A 20,865-nucleotide genomic window follows, 5' to 3' on the forward strand; every position below is an offset into this window, starting at 1 on the left:
AGCTCTCAGCGACTGTGTTTCCAGCGAATTTGCGCGGATATCGTTTCGCAACCAGTGTGGATATTGTGCTGAAATGCTGCAGGTTTGGTTTGAAAGTCTCAGTGGCTTGCGAAGGTGGCATTGGATCCACGCGGAGAGCCTGAACCTCACACGGTACCATTCATGATTCCAGCATGGCTAGAATATCGCATCTGTACACCAGGGACGTTTTCCTGGGCAACTTATAGACAATCGTGGTGTTTCATTGTTGAACATTACAGACTATCATGAGACGGACCATACGTCAATGGTTTCCTCTGTCATCTTGGTGCCAATGCGTTGACTTGTTTACCAGCGTTCGCTGGGGTGCGGGTCACCACACCGAAGATCGCAGCACGATGATATCAGGAAGAGTTTTCCCGGGAATGGTCTTGTTGGGCGCTTGATCCCCACCAGACGATACGCGTCCATGGAGGTGAGTGGATCCCCAGCCACTCCCAGCTCTACACGTTCGACGAATTCGAAGAATATTTGTATAAACAAGACCAGTTCATGCAATGCATACTCTTGACCTGGGCATCGATACATGCCACCACCGAAAGTATAGAGCTGTCGTGTGCGTCCGCGGAAAAGCGCCTTCTTATCCTCGATGTGCTGGTATCGGCAGGGGTCAAAGCGTTTGCCACCTCGATGTTCATCTTGATGAGCCAGCCAGGGTGAAATGCAGAGGTAATCTCCAGCCGGAATGCGGAAATCATCGACGTAAAGCGGCTCGCATCCAATTCGGACCGCGATTCCGCTGCTCGCCAATCGAAGTGTTTCTGTAACAAGCTCCCATGCCATGGATTCGGTTACTGGCCGCGCTCGGTTGCACCATTCAGCGCTGAGAACAATTAGCCAACCTGCACTCAATAGAGTATTCGCAGAAGAAGCCCAGAGTAGCGTCAGCAGAACGGATGCGCATACTTTTTCATCCGAGTCCAATTTGGCGAGCAATTTCCCCGCTGGAGTCGCCGGCTCGACCAGTCGCACAGCTCGTTGCATGGCTCGTAGGAGCTGTCGACGCGCGCGGCTGAAAGAGCGCAGCAAAAACTGTGGAATCGGCAGCGCAGCCAGCTCAAACTCCCGATCAAAAGCCACGAACGTTTCATAGAGACGCCCGTCCTTGTTCAAGGCATTTGCACATTCACGCCCGAATACGGTTTGGAATGAAGCGGTAAAGATTAGACGACCACACAAATCGAACAGGTCATCGACATGAGCCACCGCCTGGCCGTCCAATGAGGCCATCTGTTGGCGCATCGCCATACGGAGTGCCTCCGCGAAGCCCGTCAGGTGCCGGGCGAGGCCTCTGTCCGACCCCTTGTCTAAATGCAGCTCCTCACGAAGCTGGACCAGCAGCATGTGGAGAATCTTTTCAAAGTAAGTCGGCGCCAGCCCGAAAATACCATCGGTGAAAGGTTCCACCGCCCGAATGAAGCTCACTTTCGAAGGTGCGCTGTCGAAGAACTGTCCAATCCCATTCTTGGAGAAGAGGAACGTCATGCGTCTCCCGAACATCTCGACAGTAAAAACATCACCGTGCTGTTTCCGTGCTGCTTCCAGGAAAGACTGCGGTGGTGCTGCTCCGAAGGCGAACTGGAACCCTGCTCGAACATAGGGGCACCAACCGCGTATGCACGGCGGTAAGCGTTCCGCTGAGACGTCTCGGACCGGGAAGGTGTCTCCACGGAGTTGCTTGCGTCGCTGTCGCCGCAAGAGCGTCCCTGGAACACCAAAGGTGAACGTTACGATAGCGATCGCAACAATCACGAACCATATAAATACGGGAAACATGCTACAGGAAATGCCTCGGGTGCTGAGCGAGGCTTGCCGGAGTGCTGTTTCAGTCGGCCTCGCGCCGGAAAGGTTTGACCCGATCAACAACCTGCCCAACCTTGATGCAGCTTCTCGAAGCCGACAGGTAGACTCTATCACTTCCGATGAGTTCACGGTTACAGGGAAGAAGTGTGTCCGAGAGAAAATCTTCGTGCGAGTCAGAGTCCGCTACCAAGATATTCAACGAAAAACTCGCTCCTCTCCCGCTGCGTTTCGTCGAATGCTTTTTCGCTGTGTATCGCCGGAGATCGAATTGCGATACAATGCACCCGGTCGATCGTAGACGAATGGTTTCTAGGATATCTATTCTTGCTTGAACAATGCAAGGAGAATTGCATTCCTCCTTCAGATCAGTCGGGTCGCAGTGCTCAGATGGTTGAGGAGCACTGGAAGAAAGAAGTACATGCGCTCCGTACCAAAAACTGACATTTTTAAAGACTGCTTGCCGTCAATGGTGGTCAACGGTCCCTCGTTCACCTCACGGAAAGCAAAAGCGACGATAGTGGCCACCACGGACATCTCTATTTTGCAACAGCTTGCTCGCATGACCTTGAAAATACTGGGATACAATCCCGGAAAAAGCCCTGGTTCACGCACCGCTACTCTCCACAGATATTGCCCCTAAGGAGTTCGTGGAATGCCGCGATCGGTATAAAGCACACGGACGTGTATTTGTTTTCAGTCGATGAGACTTTCTTGGGACGAAACCGTCGAAGCTTATATGGGTATTCGGGGAGCAGGGCCCCCGTTGTAAATACGATCGAAATCGAAGAGAACGACGACAACATCATCTGTTCTAGCTCCGGGTGATTCATTTGGCGACCTCAGCTTCGCTCGTAGGCAAGGCGCATACAACAGCACCAATCACTTTGTCGAATCATAGAAGACTTTTCCGCTGACGTCTGGGGATGCTCTTCTATTGGACAAGATGACATTTCACCATTCACCTTGCGTTCAACCATTTGCCGAGTCTATCGATGGTAGAGCTGCTTTTCATTCCTCCAAACCCTGCCCGATTCAAGCCCATCGGATGAGTGTTTTCGGTTGTGGAACGTAGTGATCGCTCCACTGGGCGAATTGCTGAAGCGTTCAGCATACTCTGATATCAGGGCATATTTCTCATTTCTTTCGCAAGTCCTTCTCCATTAGAGAAGGAACTTCCCTAATGAAATAAATAATTGTGTTCATTTGAAGAAATCAGAAACCCAGAAGAAAGTTATGGAACTTGAAGTCCGGGATCCTGGAGGCATGCTGTCGCTGGCTGAGGGAAAAAAGAAACCATCCTCTGCTGGTCATCCATCAAGCGAAGAAGAGCACTTGACGAAGAAGATGAAGAAGATAGGAGATAGGCGAGCAAAGATATCTGTCCGACGGGACGATGACGAGACTGTAGTGGCACAGACGGCGCAAGTACTCGTAATCTTTGCATTGGTAAGTTTAAATAGCGGCAATAAATGTACGGATTTCGTGAGCCGAGACTTCAACGCTGCCATCAATATCAGCCGATGTGCGGTGCTAGAGACACGACCTGAGGAGCTAACCCAAGCAAACTTTGTGGAGCAGCCTCTCAGGCTTGAAGTGTACTGGGCGAAACTGAAGACGATAGCGGCCGGCCGGTGAAAAAGGCCCAGAGGCGCCTGTGAGAAGGCATATAGACGCTACGGTCGTAGAACGTTTATCTTTTTCTTGTCCAAATACATACATCAGATGAAAAAGGAGCTCTGGAACTGCACGCCAGCTTCCTACGTCTCGATTTTATTCCGAAGTTGAGTTTAGATGCACATCCTCGACGTTCAACGTGAAGCAATACGCACTTACTAATGCATTCGCAGTCCTACGATCCTGGGTCATCTATTCGGAGCGAATCGTTCGCTTCTGTGCCGTTCCTCATGGTCACGTCACCGGAATCAAGAGGATTCGCAACGCCCTCGAAAAAGAACGCCCTATATACCAGATATCGTTGCCCAGTGCACACGTCCAAACCCCGATTCCTATGCTGTCCGTTCGTGTGCAGCATGCTGCAACCGTGCATGCTTCAAGTTTTCTAGCGTGCGGTTGCAAGGCAACTCGTGGGCCCAGCAAGGCGCCCAGCTGCATGGACGCGGTAAACTGCGCGATGGCGTCCCTCGGGGACTCGTTCACGAGCTCGTGTCCAAAGTCCACTGAAACTCTCAAGTCAAGTAATCGATGCCTCTCGACAGAGAAACGCTCCTCGCTTTGCGGCCAACGAAGAGACCGCGCTCGACAGCAGCAATCGAGCCATGGCAGGGTATGTTCGTGGCGGCTCCGTTGTGTCCTGTTCGCATGAACAAGTGCCTTGGACTGGGGCTTGCGTCACCGCAGCGATCGCTTCAGGGGAAGGGCGCGTCACCGCTTTGCTCGAAGCGAGCGTAGACGGATCGAGATGCGTCGACATGATCTCCAGCCTGGCTCTCCCTCGTGTACTTGTTGCATCATGATCGGCGTAGCGCTGCGAGAATCCTCTACCAAATGGGGCAGCGTGCACCTGCGCATTCACCCGACAGAAGACGCGAGGACGGCATCGCTCAGAACTCTCCAGGTATCTTGGGGCACGGCAGCGAGCGCGGAAATGGAGCAGGGCATCCAGAGCAGCGCCTCCTGTAACCGGATCATGGGCATCTACCGAGATACGAAGCAAACGTTTACGCGCCGCAGGGCGGCGCTCGTCGGAAGACGTATGCTAGGCATCTGGAAACACCTGACCAGAGCCGTTCCACGGCTCTGCGCGTGTCGCACCGAGCCGCCAGAGCGACACGATGGGAGCGGCAAGCGCCATAGAGATCGCAGGTACCAGCTGTGCAAGCGGTACGCGAGTCAGACCACGGAATCAGCCTGGTTGGGGCTTGTATGCTATCACCAGCATCCTTCGACTGCTCGTATCGAGATCAGGGGGACAGGAGAGCCTGGCGTATGGAAAGTCAGACACCAGAGACGGGCAAAGCAAGCGGACTCGGAAAGAGCCCGCCACGACCTATGTCGATTTCAGTGGAAAGAGGCCCAATGCATGGAGTACACGCCCGTGTTCGCTGACCTATTCCATTGTATTCTTACACGGGTGTAGACACATCCTACCAGCACCTACGTCGACCATTTGGATCCAAGGGAATCGCTGCTTAGCATTGCAGTAAAGCCTTCATCAAGCACCACAGATGAGAGAAGCGTTTTGCGTTTATCGTGGTTTCGGCAATCTTCTCTGCAGCGGAGACCAGAGATGCACAGCAGCGTATCGAATCGTAACCTACGTTGCCCTATTTGAGCCAAGTACGTTGCTGCTTGTCATCGCTCCAACGCTTTCTGAATTGTGCGCGCCAAAAGGATGCACCTGATTCTATCGGGAACATGGCGATGCCTCCGGCATCCGGCCTACAGCAGTGGCGACCAGTCACGGTTGTCTCAGCTCCAGCGCCGCCACCACTTACCCCAGAGGTACTGCAGGCTCCGCGAGGGTCCAGCGGTGATGAGACCCTTCACTGCCTGTGAGACAGAACTATGTAACACGCGACGTCGCAGGAGACCTCCAAGTGCTCGCGCGAAATACTCGATCACGACTGGACCTTGAAACTTCCTCAGAGCTGCCGAGTTTTGATCTCGCAGTCGTTGCCGGATAGCGTCCTCCGCCTGAATGTTGCAGAAGAGCGGGAGCTGCAGCAGCGGGCCTAACAGACGGTTGCGAGCCCTATGCCCATAAACATCGGTCTGAAACAGCATCGATATGTCCAAGAGATCATCAGGTCGCCAGGGCAACGCCTGCTCGGGTCGAGTCGCTCTGTCTCCGGCACCTAGACGCTGGACCAGCCCTTCCCGTTGCATCTGCACCAAAGCGGTAGTATACATTCCAAGCAAGCGGTCCATATTCGCGTGAAGGATGTTTCGCGTCTTGTTCGGATGTTCAAGGCCGGAGCGCATTCGAATATCCGCCGAGTAAGAGAGGCCAACGACCTGCTCAAGCAGGGTCGCAACGGGGAGCAGGCGGGGGCCCGTGTCCGCTTCTGCACCCAGTAAGATACCCATCCGAACCGCTTGCACAAGGTTGTGCCTCTTGTTGGCTTCGTCGACCCGTCGAGCACACGCCTCAGCTTCGACGCGGGCCATATTCGATAGAATAATGAGCTCAACAGGTTTCTGCAAACGTCCGGCGGCGTAGAAGTAACGCCATTCGCGAATATCAGCGAGCAATGTCTCTTCGGCGATGACGCCGTACTTGAGTGCCTCCGCAGACCGGGACGCGAGCGGTACCGGAGGCACGAAACACATGCCCGCGCCCAGGTGCTGGAGCCAACGGAGAGCTCCTGGCCGTGAACGCAGGCTCCGAAGATACCAGGCAAAGTGCTCTGAATGGCGATCGAGCGCTTGCAACAACCATTCTGCGGGGTTGTCGACCACCAGGATGTAGTCGCGGGTGCGCTGGATCGCCAGCCGGCCTCTAGCGAGCTGCGGAAACACGCCTGAGCCGTAGGCCAGCACCAGCTTACCAGTTGGCAACGACTCGAGAAACTCCCTATCCGCCTCGTTCATTCCTAGCTCGACCTATGGGGATACGAGCACACTAACTGCCATCGCAAGGCAACAGAGCGAGACGTACGGGCTGAGTCGCTCACCGATCCGAGCTGCTTTCCAGAACACACCGGTAAAACCGGTCTTGTTGCGATCTAACAGGCGCGGTTGCAGAGCGTGAACGTAGGTACAGGTGCAGATCAGCAGGAGAATGACAATCAACAACGAGTTAAAGTTGAATAACGCTGACATGAACGCTTTCGGTGGGAGTCGTACCGAAACGCCCGCCGCACCGCAGCAGTTCTCGGAAGCGAGCAACCGGGCACGCCAGCGCCTTCCGGGACCTCGACCGTACGACTCCGAGTCGGTTGCAGCTCCGATCGCGATGATCCTTTCCTCCCCGGTGACCAGTTCACCGCTGAGACGCGCCTATCCGGCACTCGTCCGCTGCTTGCGATGGCGAAAGCGTCGCGTCCAAGGCGGTACACGTGTCAGCGCTGGAGAGTAGCAACGCGCCCCGGTATGGGTTGACCTGAAGGTTTCGAGTGCGACAACGTCGGTTGCTCGTCGTTGTCACCAGAAGTTGACAGTCGGAAACTCACTGGAACAGAGGTATGCGCAGTGGTTCGTGTTTAGGACCTGCAGTTTTATAACTGAGTGGATAAACGAGAATGTCTTGCAATCCGCAAGCAAGTCCGCGTAGAGAGGGTGCCGCGAACCTTGTTCGGCGTACGAGAGTGCGCTGACCCCGAAACCCCCGACAAACACCATTCACGACGTATCGCTTGCACTTGTGCTCTATTTTCGTTGTAGAGAGAACAGTGTAAGTGTAAAAACAGTGCATGGTGCGGCTGAAACTCGGATTGCTGTTGCCAACCGCTGATACGCGCATATCCGGTGGTTCCACCAAAGGTGCACGCTCCGCGAGCCAGCTAACCTCTGCACCGATAGTTGCTGCTTGCCTGTGCATCTTCATCTGCGGGTAGTTGAATGATACTTCGATCTCGCCAGTATATGCAGCTCTGCACTCTAGAGATAGCGGTGGATAACTCTTTGGAGCTAAACGAAACTGTCGGCGAGACTGGGTCAGATGACGAGGCACGCCCGAGGTTTCGATCGTACGGCGAGCGCTTGCCCCGCTTGGTTTATTTTCAGAGAGCTCGCGTCGCTGCCGGTCAACGAGCGGTGCGATTCGCGTACACCACATGTATCCTCGTTAAGAGGCGCTTGTACAGCGCCCCGACTGTACTGTCTTCGTGTCGAGCAGCGCGGAACTCTAATCCAAGTCAAGAACCTATGTTCCGTGTAACGCACGAGTTGCCACTTCCCCGTCGCCTCTTTCTCTCGCGTGCAACAGCCTTGGATTGGATCGATGGGCAACACCTCTGGATGTAACGGATAGGCGACATTCTCGCTTCATGAGCACTGCAATACATAGACAGGTTCACTTTTGAGATCCTGAGTGTATCAGGAGCTTCTCCTCGTTGCTCACGTTCGCTCCCGAGACGGCACATCGGTCGATGCCAGTGGCGCACTCGAAGCCGCTTGGACAATGGTGTACCATTTTTGGAAATCCTCTGTGGCGAGCGCCTCGGCTATGAGCGCCTCTGTCTCCGCGCTTGGAGCAATCAACGGTATCGCCTTGACTGCGACATGCGTATCCGCGGGTAATAGCTCCCGCACCGCTTCCCGAATAAGTGTTTCTGCTCGGTGGCGGCGGTGTTCCGCGGCTACGGGCAGGGCACGGGATCCTCGGCAGTGTCCAGCGGACACGTTGGCATGTTGTGCTGCTTGCTGCTGGAGCTCGCGCTCCGTCTCCAGATACGCCCGCTCTACATCAGCGCCGCTGATCGCTACCGGGAGCTCAAGCCACTGAGCATTCCACGCTGGTGTGCCGGGATTCTCGGGACGTGCACAGGTCGACGCTGTCTGGCAAAGTGCTTGCTCCAGTGAGCGCATTCGTTTCCGGAACGCTGGATCGTCGAGCAACCGAGCGCAGACCGCCGGATCCCAGCACGACACAGCTGATCGCTTCGAGAGCTGATGTCTCTGGTGCAGGGCCTGCGAAGTCAGCAACTCTAAACAGAGCTGCACGCGTTTGTGCTCTTCATCGAATAGAATGGATGACGCATCGCATGCGTCATCGTCAGCGATAATAGTGGACGCTGGTGCTGTACCTTGCTCCGATGTTGATGGTGTCTCCAAAAACCTTTCAATGAGCTTCCGCGGATCCCCGTAAAGGCGCACAGATGCTTGTCGCAGCAACTCTTCATCGGACACTGATAGCGTGACGCCCCTTCCAGTCGCTGAGCGGCTTTCGCACCTGGGCAGTGGACACAGTGCGGACGTGTCTCGCGCTGGTGCCGACAAGCCGGATACTTGCTCGACAGGCACTGAAGCCGGCTCTCGTCCTGGACTTGGTAGGCTCTCTTTTTGCTGAGAGCTTGCGTCGAGCACTCTCGTCAGTTCCGCAAAGCGTTGTGCACAAGCGTCTGCTGTTCGGCCCGGCAGCAGAAGCGCAACGGTTTGCCACTGCCCAACCAGCGAGCGCCCCACCTGAAGCAGCAGCCGGTCTTCCTGGACGGTCCAGTTCCCTCCGCCTTTCAAGCTTGGATCAGCAGAACTGTAAAAGTGCTCCTGACACTGTAGAGCAGTTTTCCCTGGCAAGAGTGAAGCTATTCGGCGCCACTGATTGGTTCCGCAGACTTCGACTGCGGCCCGCAGGACGAGCTCTTCCGGCAGGCTCCAGTCCGAGGACGATCTCAGGTGGAAGCGGCGGGTCATCGCTCTGTCCCTACTCTAGACGACACTGTCTGTGCAAGTCAGCCATGTGTTGTCCGGGTCGCCAGCTAACTAGCTTGCGAGCGCTTAGAGGCACAAGTAGAGTCCAACTGGACCTGTACCGCGCGTTCGCGAACGCTAACAACTCTGTGGCTACTCTCGCAACGACGACGGTAGCAGCGGACAAGCACCACCGTCCCTGAAGCAACCCAGCAACTATGTACGGTATGGATGGGCGCAGCGGAGAGCCACATCATCTCAGCTGATGTTACCTTGAAGCCGTATCCAGTGCCGATCGCTGCATCGGGCCTGTGCAATGCAGCGAAACAGAGCGTCTGGTGCTCACCAGTGGATAGGAAGCGTTTGCGTAACCGAGTGCATTCGATTTGATGCGACGATGCAAAGCGATGTGTACCAATGCGGAAGAGGCCGTCATGTCGGTCTCCCATGGAAGACGTATACATTCCAGCGTTTACAGAGTAATGAGCGCGCGACAATAGGCAGTGGCGCGGGATCGGCGAAACACAAGTGAACGGCACGTCTCGAAGCGACTTTGTTTAGGTCGATGCTGGGTCAGCGCTTTTGGTGAAGCTGCACGCGATCGCTGGAACGCGCCCGTTTCCAAGCGCACTCTTCATGAACACCCCCAAGCATCGTTTACCATCCGGCGACACACGTGCTATTCGGGTCACAAGTGGCCCACAGAGGCTGCTTCAGCGTGCACCAGGGAACGACGTCTTCTACGTTCGGACAATTTGCCCACTTGCAGGCCCCATGTTGTCCGGAATGGTAACCTACACTGTCACAGTGAGCGTCTGCTCGACTTTGCGAGCGCCGCTGAGGCTAGGGTTCCAGCTGTCCGCACCAGAGACTGCTGCCGCTGCACCGCGGCAACGAAAGCGCCAGCAGCCGCATACGAAACATTCAGCTAAGCTCCGCAATTTTATGCCAATACGTAGAGTCGAGTCCCCGGAACGAAGCGGCTCCAAGAGCTTGTCAGCGTCGCTCACATTAGGTGTGCAGTGCAAGGCGCAGCGCTTCCCTGAAGCAACTCTGAGCAATCGCTGATGGGACCTGGAAGCATCCACGCAGGGACTGCGCCTTCCTCTACGCTTATCAGCTGGATGCTTCAAACCCAGCATCTGATTCTATTCAACAATTCCATACGATCAAAACATATTCTCATCGGGTTCAGAACGAGGCAAACAACCCGTATGCACGATTTGCGGGTACGTTCAGAATTTTCCAGCTTCGTAGTCAGCGAAAGCCTGGATGATCTCTTGACGCGTGTTCATCACGATCGGTCCGTACTGTACGACAGGCTCGTGGAGCGGTTGTCCTGCCAACAAGACGAAACGACAACCATTTTCGCCGCTCTGCACCTCGACACCGTCATCGTCACCGTCTTTTTCAAAGACACCAACGCTGCCCGCGTCAACCGGCTGCGAGCCAGCAACCAATGATCCAGTCACAACGTAGAAGCATGCATTCCAAGAGGACGGCACCTTGTGCTGAAAAAAGGTCCTCGGGCCCAGGGTTACGTCCAGTAACTCAGTTGGCGTCAAGGTGAACACATCGGACTGAACTCCCCTGAAAGAACCGGCGAGAACCTTCACTTGGACATGCTCTGTTGGATCGTTGTACACGGGAATGTCGCTCGAACGCTTCTCCTGATAGTTCGCAGGGACGAGTTTGTCCTTCGCCGCCAAGTTGACCCAGATTTGAAGACCCTCGTTTTCATCTGGTGTCGCCGGCATCTCGCTGTGCACGATGCCTCCACCCGCAGTCATCCACTGCAGGTCCCCGGCTTCAATGACGCCTTCGTGGCCGCGGTTATCCCGGTGGCGAAACTTGCCCTTGAGCATGTAGGTCACCGTCTGGAAACCCCGGTGCGGGTGGTCCGGGAATCCTCCTGGAGGCTTCACGTGAAAATGATCTAACAGCAGAAACGGGTCCAAGCGTCCCAGGCTAGGCGTCCCGATGCTGCGACGTACACGCGCCCCGACACCGTCCTGTTGCTCCCGAGCCGCCACGACGCGCTCCAACACGCGCGGTTTCTCGACGGACGACATGCACCTTATCCCAGTTACGGCGCGAAGCAGTGAATGTGCGCGGCTCTGATGACCAGGATGTTGTCGCAGGGTTGCCCAGCTGCGCTTATTGGCAAACAACAAGCAAATAAACGCAATCTTCATGAACACGTGGCATACAGCGCTGTCGCCTCCGTCGCTCCGGAGCGCACCGGCACCCGCTCTTCTCGATGCGTCGGCGGCGTTGCGCTATGCTGCGACGCGCGCCACCTCCGCGAGATGCAACACCGGTGCTGCCTGCAAATGGGTTCCATATGTGTATTGTCTACTTGAAGCGCGCGATGGGGAAGCGCGTTCTGCTCTGGTCGAAGCTGGGTTTTGAAGATCCCATTTCATAGCGGCGATGAGGCATCATTTACGGTTCAAAAGTGGACGCCTCGCGACTGCCGTCCAGCAAACCGTGATATACCGCAGCGGTCGCTATACCAAAGGAGCTGCGGAATCGATCGTAGGTCGCCTGTGTCTGTGTCCGAGGAACCGGACATGAGGCGGTGAGCGTTCCAAGGGCGTTTCGTGGGAATAGGACAGGCGAACGACCCGAACGCATTGCGGTACGAGCTTTGTTTTGCTTCGGGACCTCACCGAGACGAATACTCGTAGACGGAGTGTATTTGCATTGGTTATGCGAAAGTGAACAGGTTTACGCAGATCATCGTATCAATCGCTATTGGGAGTCGCCGCGCAATTCGCTGCCCCGATTTCAAGCAGAGCAAAAGCGTCCTCCAGCGTATGCAGCATCATGTTGCTTCGCGTCTACGCCTCAGACGGGGCCGGCTTTTTCAAGGTTCATACACACGATGTGTCGCACCGGTATCCGTCGGATGTCAAGACTCTAAAAGCGCCTCATGCGCTAAAGCATCCGCTTTCTACTTTTGATGGCGCAGGATTGTTTCCGCTACCCAACGGACCCTGGAAAGCGCGATGCATACCGGCATCCGAGCGTGTGTCAGTAATACAGCACCAGGTCCTCCAAGTACATAAAGGCACAAACACCACCACCCATTCTTCCCATCAGAGAGCAAAGCTCGTTCACATGACGCCTGCAGCGCTATTTTGGACACCACTTGGAAAGAAAAGGCTTCGTCGTGCCCCTGTGGGCGTCGACTGGAGCATCCGCTTTTCAAAGCACCCTGTTCGCAAAGTCGCCGCACCAGCGCCAGTGGCGACGCCAATGTGTTGCGCTCCAACGCGAACGCCCGATGCTTATCTGGTGCATACGCCCTGTTCACCATCTTTGTACTTATTTCAACACGTGTCGAGACGCTTTTGTTGAAGGGAAACTTGTTTCCCTCTACTGATGCATACAAGCGCTCAACAGACTTACTCTGCAGAGCTGCTGAGCGTGCAGTTTGCGTCATGGCGTTTATGGCGTTTGGACTCTCGAGTTGGCAACGTGCTACCGATGCGACACGCGGTGCAGCGGCCGTTTGCTCCAGCGACGCACGTGAACAGCATTCAGCCAAGTTCGTTGTCACCTCGGGAACACAATCTTTGAAGAGTGGACCGAAGCTCTTGGGGTCAGCGGGAACGCACGGGCGTCCACCACTGATCGCTGGGCTGGCGGCTGCAGCGCCCCTAGTACCACCTTACCACCACCACCAGCAGCAGCAGCAGCAGCAGGTTGTTCGAAGAGCGCTTCCGCTGGGTTTGCTCTCCCAAGTGCTAGGGTGGCTTGTGATCATCGGTTCATCGCTATACAAAGTTCCTCAGGTGGTGCGTATTCTTCGCGTGCGATCCGCGAAAGGCATCTCGGTCACAACATACGTCTGTGAAACCGTAAGTACGGCGTGCAGCTTCTGCTATGCGCTTCGACAGCGGTTTCCGTTCGATACCTTTGGGGAATCTGGCTTCATTCTTATTCAAAATGTCATGATTCTGGTTTTGATGAGTCATTTTGATGCGAGACCTCGACGCTGGGCAACCTTGGCAATCTTGGGATCCATCACGCTGCTCATGGGCGTCTTGTTGAGTCCGCGTTTGGCACCACCCGTGGTCGTCACGGTTGCTCAGGCCGTTTCCATACCTCTTCTGAATCTGAGTCGCATTCCTCAGATTGTCATGAACGCCCAGTTACGTACAACAGGGGAGCTGAGCATCACGACGATGCTCCTCCAGCTCCTGGGAAATGCTGCCCGTTTGTTCACAACGCTTGTACGCCTCGATGGGAATCTTCCGTACCTGCTGAGCGCGATTGTCGCTCTCGCGTTGAACAGTATTTTGGTTTACCAATACTTCAGATTTTACGCGGAATAGCAGCTGGATGAAGGGAATTTTCGGGTCCAAAGTCTTCCGCAATGTGACCGCTATCGTGTGCTTTCCGCTGACCTAGTGCTATGGCATCCACTAGAGCAAATGGACCGGAGATCTCGTCCCGCATACAACCGCCTGGTGACGTCATCAACGGTGCTATGCAGTGCGCATGGTGACGCTGCCGGAGCTCGAACGGGCAACGCGAACCCTATCCTACGATCGCCTTCGGATGCGGTGAAACCCCGGAGCCTGAACCCCGAAGCTCACCAGAAAAATGCTGCTGAGCCAGTGCGTCAGCCGTGGAGCACGAAAAACAGGGCTGCGAGCCGCGCACCACAGCTCTACCGCTGCTGCACTTCGTGAAGCGTGGACTAGTGTGCTGCTGTATCCCGGGGGAGGGGCCTCCTGCTTGTGCTTGCTGCTTGCAGATGCGAGGCAGTGCCTGCCGCAGTGTGCCTAGACTGCCAACAATATGTACGGAACTTGATTTCTACCACACCTTGACGCTCTGCATCCAAACATGAACCCAGTTCAGGGACAGCAGTCTCTAAGTTTGCTTCTGGTGGCCGACTTGCAGCGCGCTTTTCTTCGTGCAAGGTCTGTGCGTTTCACCGGAGTACGCAAACGAGCGCACGCTATCGGGCTCCAGCGAAGAGACCACAGTTCCCTCTCTGTACAGCTTTACGGTAAACAAGCTCCGACGCAGTCTTCCCGCTGGGCGCAGAAGTTCGATCGACCGAACGGCACTCGTGTACTGCGGGCACTGTGTCGAGCGTGTCGTGAACGCTCACTGCCGCAGAGCGCCTGACAAGCACAGTCGTAGCCAACGTCAACAGGTACAAACTCCAAGGCCCGTCCCTCAGTAGCTACGCATCATCGTTTTGCAACAGCGCTTCGAAGCGCTCCCCCTACCATACTCAGCATAAAGCAAACACGTAGTTCCAAAGGCGTTTTTTTGAAACGCTATCGTCAAGCGAGCGCAGCAAGCACGCCCGCCAAGCCACAGAAGGATGCCATAGCGCCCTCGGAGCGCGTCTCCAGGTGTAGACAGTGGAAGCGCAGCGTGTGCACTCATACTCACGATAGTATGCAGGAACGCTCGACGATTCATGGATGAAGCGCTATCAGGTGCTTTTCTTTGCGTCAAGATAATCAATATCGACTACTACCTCTGGCAGCCGGAACACCTCTCCAGTGATCCAGGCTGGCTCGAGAGGTTTACACCGGCCCAGCGAGGTCGTTCGCTTCCGGCGGTACGGATCATCGGACGCACTTCAGCGGGTTCTACAGTCTGCCTGCACTTGCACAATACGTTTCCTCGCACGTATGTGCCATTACCCGAAACCGTCGCACATAATCCTGAGGCTGAACGGCGCTGGACGCAGCGACTCCGGGTTGCGCTGGAACGGGCACTCGAGCAGTTGCACCTGCAGCAGCGCGACCAGCGACAAGCTCCAGATGCCAACTGGTCTGCAAACCAGCCAGGTTCTGGTGCTGCCACCGAGGCGCCTTCATCAGTCGAGGACGCTGCTGCTGACCGCTACATTTATGATATCACGATTGAATGGCGTCGCTGCATTTACGGCTTTAAAGCAAACGCACAACGGTTTGCTCGGATTCGGTACATTCATCCAGCAGAGAGCGCACGTCTCGTGCAGGCACTCGCTAGCGGGATGTTGGCCGCTGTGGACGACGGAACAATGGACCCAGTGTTACCCGCCCGTTTACAGCCGTACGAGGCACACCTGCCATACGTGCTGCAGGTCATGGCAGACTACGGCCTAGCCGGGTTTGGGTGTATCGGACTTTGCAGTGGTCGTTTTCGTCCACCGCTGGCTTCGCCGCGCGATGCTGCCAGTGAAGATGCTGATCATGGCATGCAAGCACGACACAGCGCCAGCTTGGTCGACAACCTTCCACCGGACATGGTCTGGAACGTGCCCGTCAAACGGCAGACCGACTGTCACCTAGAGGTGGATGTGTGGTTACCCAGGGATCTGCATCCAGCACATCTTCACGGTGAGCAGGAACCAACTGATCTGGAGCGCCACGTTCCGTCGCTTCGGCTCATCTGGGAGAGCGAACGCAGACGTCGATGCCTCTCTTCGTGGCGCCAGATGTGGGTCCCTATTGCACACTGTCGACTGGAGCGCGAGGTGCAACCCATGGACACTGGTTTGAAGCAGCGCCTTGGGATGGTGGTTTCTCAGGCACTACGCAAACGTGCAGGAGCAGGGAATCGGCAACATCAAGAACGGAGGAACGCAATCGCCCTGAACGATGAAACGAGCCAAGCTGATGATCTCGCCAGTGCGCTTGCAGCTCAGTTTGGCTATGCAGTTGAATCCAGCACTGCAGAGCGCCTTCATCCAGAGTCGGATTTGGAGGATGAAGTGCTCTGGAACTGGATGGAGCAGAACTACCGAACTGGAGTGGGTGCAGCGAACGGTCAGCCGGTGGACACTTCCTTTGCATCAGCGTACGCACTGGACACATCCGTTTACGAAGACGAAGAGCAGCCCGTGGATGAAGTCGCTACCCAGAAGGAATGCGCAGACATTCTGGAATGTTCGCTGCCTTTGAATGAAACACCAGGGCTAGGGGCGGAGACGGCAAAGGTGGCAACCTCGCCGGCGTCATTGGTGCATCGTCAAGACACGGAGCTGGGACTCAGCCCGCCTTGTTCCCCGTCGGTCGCCCCAAGTAGGACGCCTGTTCCAGAGTCCGTGTTGGCTTCTGCATCGGAACTACAGCCTGGTCACGAATCGGAGGCGGTTCAAGCACAGGCGTCGACGACGTCGAGGCCCCGACAGGCGAGCTGGTGTCTGGCGGCTTTCCATCTCGAGCGATCAAACGTATCGCCAGCGAATTGGTTCATGATTCCAGATCAGCACCCGCCTTTTCCCTTCAAGTCAGAATGGGGCGTTGCTCAGCAGAAACCCTTTTACAGCGCCATTGAGGACAAAGCTTTCACGACAAGCGGGTCGAGCGTACGCTGGTTTCCGCAGACGCCTCTTTGGCGAGAGGTCGCCTGTCGGGCTTTCAGTTCCGACTCGGCGGCGGATGCTGCTGGCCTCCAAACCTGGCGGACACCGCTGAGCTTGCCGCCTTTGCCACAGCACATCGAGCGAATTGAACGGTTTCGAAAGCGAAGCAGGCTCCTGGGAGCATCAAGAAAGGTCATTGAGGTGCGGATGGATAGTTACGGTCGCGAGGTGCGCACTGTAGCGGTGCTCGCAGCAGCGAAGCATGCGGTTTCGAATTCAGTAACCGTAACAGAAGATGCACTGGCCAATGCGAGGCCGGCTAGCGTCGGCATCAAGGCGGAAACTGCACCGCGGTCGTGCCGCTCACCAAGGAGCATTGAGCTTGGAACTAGTCCAAAAGCCTGGCGCTCTCCATGGACCAGGGCGTCCGAGCTTGTCGACGCCCCGGAGTCCCGAAGCGTGGCGATAGAGACCCCAGCGTCCGTTGATTCCGTGCAACAAGGAGCGCCTCGTGCGCATCGCGAAGAGGAGCTACCCGCTTTGCCCGCTGATCAAGCGTATGGCGCTGCAAGCGCAGCTGCACCTGGCCCCATGGAGGCAGCGTGCAGTAGCGAGAACGGTAGCGCGTCCAAATGGGTGTCCCCCGAGTTGTTGTCAGCAAGCAGCTCTGCGGATTCTCAGCACACTGAATGGAAAGCAACGTCGGACGTTGACGCACACCGAACGACCGCCCTACCCACGCAAACGGATCGTAACTGGCAACTGCATGGAGTGCAAGCGTCGCTCGATGCCTATGATACGCGGGTGCATTCGAGCTCGGCACATGCATCAGAAGTGCGCTCCACACGTAGCCCAGTACTGGATCCGTCACCGTACCCAAATTCGGACCCGAGTCTAGCACAATCATCAGAGGCGCGCTGCACGAACAGCCAAGTGCTGGATCCGTTACCACACCCAGACTCGGACCTGACGCTTCGTCGTCCAGCCAGAGAGCCGCTATCGTCGGCGGCAGCGCAACGATGTCGCACGTTCAGCGACGAAACTGGTGCCATGGACCCGCTCCCAGACACGGTTGCTGAACTCGAAGACGACGAAGCACAACTGGTGCCGCTCGTTCGACCGGCTTCGCCTCGTTACGACGAGCCGTCCGAGTTCTGGAGCGACGCTCCGCATGCTGCGCCCGCTTTCTCCAGCGCTGCGATACGATCGTTGAGAACGGATCGCGAGAAACGCTCCCGGGGGCGACTCTCGGATATCACGGGCCCATCACAGATATCCAGCGGCAGAGACTCCTCGGGGATTAGTGGAGAGCCCGCACCACTTGAGCCGCTGGCGCTTCACCATCAGTACGGCACCGAAACCTTTCGAGTACTAGCCATAGAGTCACTCTCGATCAATCGTCGAGAGCAGCGCCCTGACGCTCTTCAGGATCCGCTGGCTGCAATCGGACTCGTCTTCCGGGGCGATGACTCCGATGCCGATCGTCATATCATGCTCGTGAACAGCGCTTTACGCACAAACACTGGAGACGATGCGAGTGCTGCGCTTACCGAGCGGACGGCGCTCGGCCTGGTGCCAACCACGGGATACACGTTGCGGCCTACTCGAGTCGTGGTGCTGGGCTCGGAAGCGGCGCTGCTGCGGCAACTTGCGCTGCTCTGTCGTCATCTGGACCCGGATATCCTGGTATCGTATTCGTTGCGCGATGGAGGGATCGGTTATCTGCTGCAGCGAGCAGGCGTTCTGGGTTATGACTTGGCTTCGGGGCTGTCTCGGGTAGCACTCGGCGTTCATGACCCGAAAACCGAGCGGCAGTGGAGCCTGTCGATGCACCCGTGGGAGACGGATACTGCCTCCGGTGGTATCCGCCTGCTGGGTCGATACGTTCTGGACGTATGGCGGATCATGCAATCGGAGGTCAAGCTGTCGAACTACACGTTCTATCGTGTTGTGGAGGAGATTCTCGGACGCCGGATGCCCCGCTTACCGTGGTCTACCCAACGAGACTGGTTCACGCGGGGTACCGCCGCCGACTGTCGCCGAGCCCTCGAACTGGTTTTGTTTCGCGCTGCCTGGACGCTGGACCTCCTTGAAGCGCTGGATATCCTCGGACGCTCGGCCGAGATGGCCACCAGCTACGGCATCGACCTGTTATCTGTGTTTCTTCGGGGCAGTCAGTATCGAGTGGAGAGTCTGATGGCGCGACTCGCGCACGCCCAGGGGTACGTGCTGGTCTCGCCTACTGCTGCACAGGTCCGATGTCAACCGGCAACGGCCTTCATTCCGCTCGTTATGGAGCCCGAAGCCCGCTACTACAGCGATCCGGTCCTGGTGCTAGACTTTCAGTCGCTTTACCCGTCGATGATCATCGCCCACAACATCTGCTTTTCAACCTGTCTGGGGCGCGTCCTGCTCGATAGCGAAAGCGACTGGTGCACTTTTGCAAGCGGCATTCCGCGCGTGTTCGGTGTGCTGGAAGCGTACAGCCCCGACTGGATCGGTCTCGTAGAGGCGCTCGCAACAGACGCAACACCGGACGTGGAAGCGTTGCTAACGGTGCTTCCGAACCAGACAGTTTTCGTGAAGCCTCGGGTACGGCATGGCATCTTGCCGCTGATGCTACGAGAGATACTGGAAACGCGGATGATGCTCAAAGGCGGCATGGAGGCCATCGAGAAGCAACACCGCACCGCACCGGTACCCGAAGCGGAACGTCTTCGCTTACAGGCCATCTATCGAATGCTGAATGCTCGTCAGTTTGCGATGAAGTATATCGCCAATGTGACATATGGGTATACATCTGCGTCGTTTTCGGGACGCATGCCCTGTGCAGAGATCGCCGACGCGATCGTCAGTGCCGGTCGGGAGGCCATGGAGCGCATCGTAGCCACCGTGGAGCGCCTCTGGGGAGCATCGCATGGAGCACGGGTCGTCTATGGCGATACGGACTCTATTTTTGTGCTGGTGCCGGGCGCTTCTCGTGAAGTCGCCTTTCAGCTGGGTCGTGCCATGGCGGAGCAGTGCAGTGCGCTATTTCCAGACCCGGTCCGACTCAAGCTCGAAAAGGTATACAGCCGTTCGTTGCTGCTGGCGAAGAAGCGCTATGTTGGTTGGGCGTACGAGTCAGAGAACCAGCTGATGGGAATGCTTGATGCAAAGGGTATCGAGACGGTTCGGCGCGACTCGTGTGGTCTAGTTCAGAAGATTCTCGAGCGCGCGCTGCGCTTACTCTTCACCGGTGATCAGGATCTATCGCCCATCAGACGCTATGTGCAGCGGCAACTTCAGCGAGTCCTTCAGAATCGCTTCGATTTTCGGGATGCTATCTTTTTCAAAGAGGTTCAACTGGGTCGTTACAAACCCGGCTACGAACCGCCTGCAGCGCTCGTTGCCCTGCGACAGCTGGATCAGGATCCAGCAGCAGTGCCGGCGTTTCGGGAACGTGTCCCTTACGTGGTAATCTATGGAGAGCCCGGAAGTACGCTGCGCGAACTCGTCGTGGACCCGGGGCAGTTTCTAGAAGCGCGGCGACAAGGGCGCATCCTTCGCTTGAACACGCAATACTATGTGCGAAAGCAGATCTTACCGGCTTTGGAGCGCTGCTTTTCGCTGATGGGTGTGGATGTTTTCAGTTGGTTCCAGCAGGTGCCTCGAGTTGCGTACCGTGCTCCACACAGTCGGGGCGTTCCGCTTGGAGCGCACCAGAAAAGCCGCATAGAGCACTACCTTCCCGGTTTCTGCGCCGTATGTGGTGAGAGCTGTGCCCCACAAACAGAGGTTTGTCGTGTCTGCCTCACACGCATTCCTGATAGCCTCGCGATCGTCCAGCGGAAATTGCACACTGCACAGCAGCGTCTCTTTCGTCTTCAGGAGCTCTGCCTACGTTGCATTGGCGAAGGTATCACCGCAAGCGAATGCAGGGATCGCCCGGGCGAGCCATTAAGCGCAGGTGCTTGTTTGGCGCCGGAGCAGCACCATCAGCACCAATCGTGTTGGACGCAATGCTGGTATCCGCCTTGTGCACATATAGAATGTGCGCTGCTTGTAGAGCGAGACAAGGCCTCTTTGACGACCGCCACATACATGCATGCTTTGGGGGAACTCTCTGGCTAGTGCGTAAGAGGAAACGGGAATAAGCGCACATCGAGATATCGATCATGTTGGTGGCGCTTCTCCTCAGTCCGATCGAGGTGACAAGACTTTCTGGCTAACGTGTGCGCTTCCGTTGGGGTCATTGCGCTTTCAGCGTACGAACTTGGTGCAGATGGCGTCGGGTTCCGGGCACACTCCGAGGTATTCCGTCAATGCGCGAGCGCCGGGGCGTCCATCGGCTGCTGGCGAGATACGGCGAACGGTCCTCGAATCCGAAAGATAACAGTTACGGG

General features: G+C 56.4%; 8 protein-coding genes and 2 non-coding genes across 10 annotated transcripts, besides 2 other annotated features; 4 read left to right on the top strand and 6 right to left on the bottom strand.

The window, feature by feature from the left end:
* Positions 1 to 327: 327 nt before the first annotated feature.
* CYME_CMR093C (cytochrome P450) lies at positions 328 to 1,815 on the bottom strand (the record flags this gene model as incomplete). Its single annotated transcript, XM_005538341.1, has 1 exon — positions 328 to 1,815. The coding sequence occupies one exon, from the start codon at positions 1,813 to 1,815 to the stop codon at positions 328 to 330; it is 1,488 nt and encodes a 495-aa protein (XP_005538398.1).
* Positions 1,816 to 3,075: 1,260 nt separating this feature from the next.
* On the top strand, positions 3,076 to 3,477 carry CYME_CMR094C (hypothetical protein; the record flags this gene model as incomplete). The annotated part of the gene is made up of 1 exon (XM_005538342.1): positions 3,076 to 3,477. The coding sequence occupies one exon, from the start codon at positions 3,076 to 3,078 to the stop codon at positions 3,475 to 3,477; it is 402 nt and encodes a 133-aa protein (XP_005538399.1).
* Positions 3,478 to 5,271: 1,794 nt separating this feature from the next.
* CYME_CMR095C (similar to proline transport helper PTH1) lies at positions 5,272 to 6,393 on the bottom strand (the record flags this gene model as incomplete). The annotated part of the gene is made up of 1 exon (XM_005538343.1): positions 5,272 to 6,393. The coding sequence occupies one exon, from the start codon at positions 6,391 to 6,393 to the stop codon at positions 5,272 to 5,274; it is 1,122 nt and encodes a 373-aa protein (XP_005538400.1).
* A 12-nt stretch (positions 6,394 to 6,405) lies between these two features.
* Positions 6,406 to 6,624, bottom strand: CYME_CMR096C (hypothetical protein, conserved; the record flags this gene model as incomplete). The annotated part of the gene is made up of 1 exon (XM_005538344.1): positions 6,406 to 6,624. One exon carries the CDS (start codon positions 6,622 to 6,624, stop codon positions 6,406 to 6,408), a length of 219 nt encoding a protein of 72 aa, XP_005538401.1.
* A 133-nt stretch (positions 6,625 to 6,757) lies between these two features.
* On the top strand, positions 6,758 to 8,622 carry CYME_CMR097T. The gene has a single exon (XR_002461600.1). It is a non-coding gene; the product is annotated as a hypothetical transcript (transcript).
* CYME_CMR098C (cell division control protein 5) lies at positions 7,861 to 9,156 on the bottom strand (the record flags this gene model as incomplete). Its single annotated transcript, XM_005538345.1, has 1 exon — positions 7,861 to 9,156. One exon carries the CDS (start codon positions 9,154 to 9,156, stop codon positions 7,861 to 7,863), a length of 1,296 nt encoding a protein of 431 aa, XP_005538402.1.
* Positions 9,157 to 10,388: 1,232 nt separating this feature from the next.
* Positions 10,389 to 11,348, bottom strand: CYME_CMR099C (probable pirin; the record flags this gene model as incomplete). The annotated part of the gene is made up of 1 exon (XM_005538346.1): positions 10,389 to 11,348. The coding sequence occupies one exon, from the start codon at positions 11,346 to 11,348 to the stop codon at positions 10,389 to 10,391; it is 960 nt and encodes a 319-aa protein (XP_005538403.1).
* A 1,251-nt stretch (positions 11,349 to 12,599) lies between these two features.
* On the top strand, positions 12,600 to 13,496 carry CYME_CMR100C (similar to mannose-P-dolichol utilization defect 1 protein; the record flags this gene model as incomplete). The annotated part of the gene is made up of 1 exon (XM_005538347.1): positions 12,600 to 13,496. The coding sequence occupies one exon, from the start codon at positions 12,600 to 12,602 to the stop codon at positions 13,494 to 13,496; it is 897 nt and encodes a 298-aa protein (XP_005538404.1).
* Positions 13,483 to 15,043: a sequence feature (possible transcribed region).
* On the top strand, positions 14,603 to 20,593 carry CYME_CMR103C (DNA polymerase zeta, catalytic subunit; the record flags this gene model as incomplete). Its single annotated transcript, XM_005538348.1, has 1 exon — positions 14,603 to 20,593. The coding sequence occupies one exon, from the start codon at positions 14,603 to 14,605 to the stop codon at positions 20,591 to 20,593; it is 5,991 nt and encodes a 1,996-aa protein (XP_005538405.1).
* On the bottom strand, positions 15,990 to 17,882 carry CYME_CMR102T. Its single transcript, XR_002461601.1, has one exon. It is a non-coding gene; the product is annotated as a hypothetical transcript (transcript).
* Positions 18,805 to 20,554: a sequence feature (possible transcribed region).
* Positions 20,594 to 20,865: the final 272 nt, after the last annotated feature.

Source organism: Cyanidioschyzon merolae, chromosome 18 (genome assembly GCF_000091205.1).
Source record: "Cyanidioschyzon merolae strain 10D DNA, chromosome 18, complete genome".
Lineage (NCBI taxonomy): Eukaryota > Rhodophyta > Bangiophyceae > Cyanidiales > Cyanidiaceae > Cyanidioschyzon > Cyanidioschyzon merolae.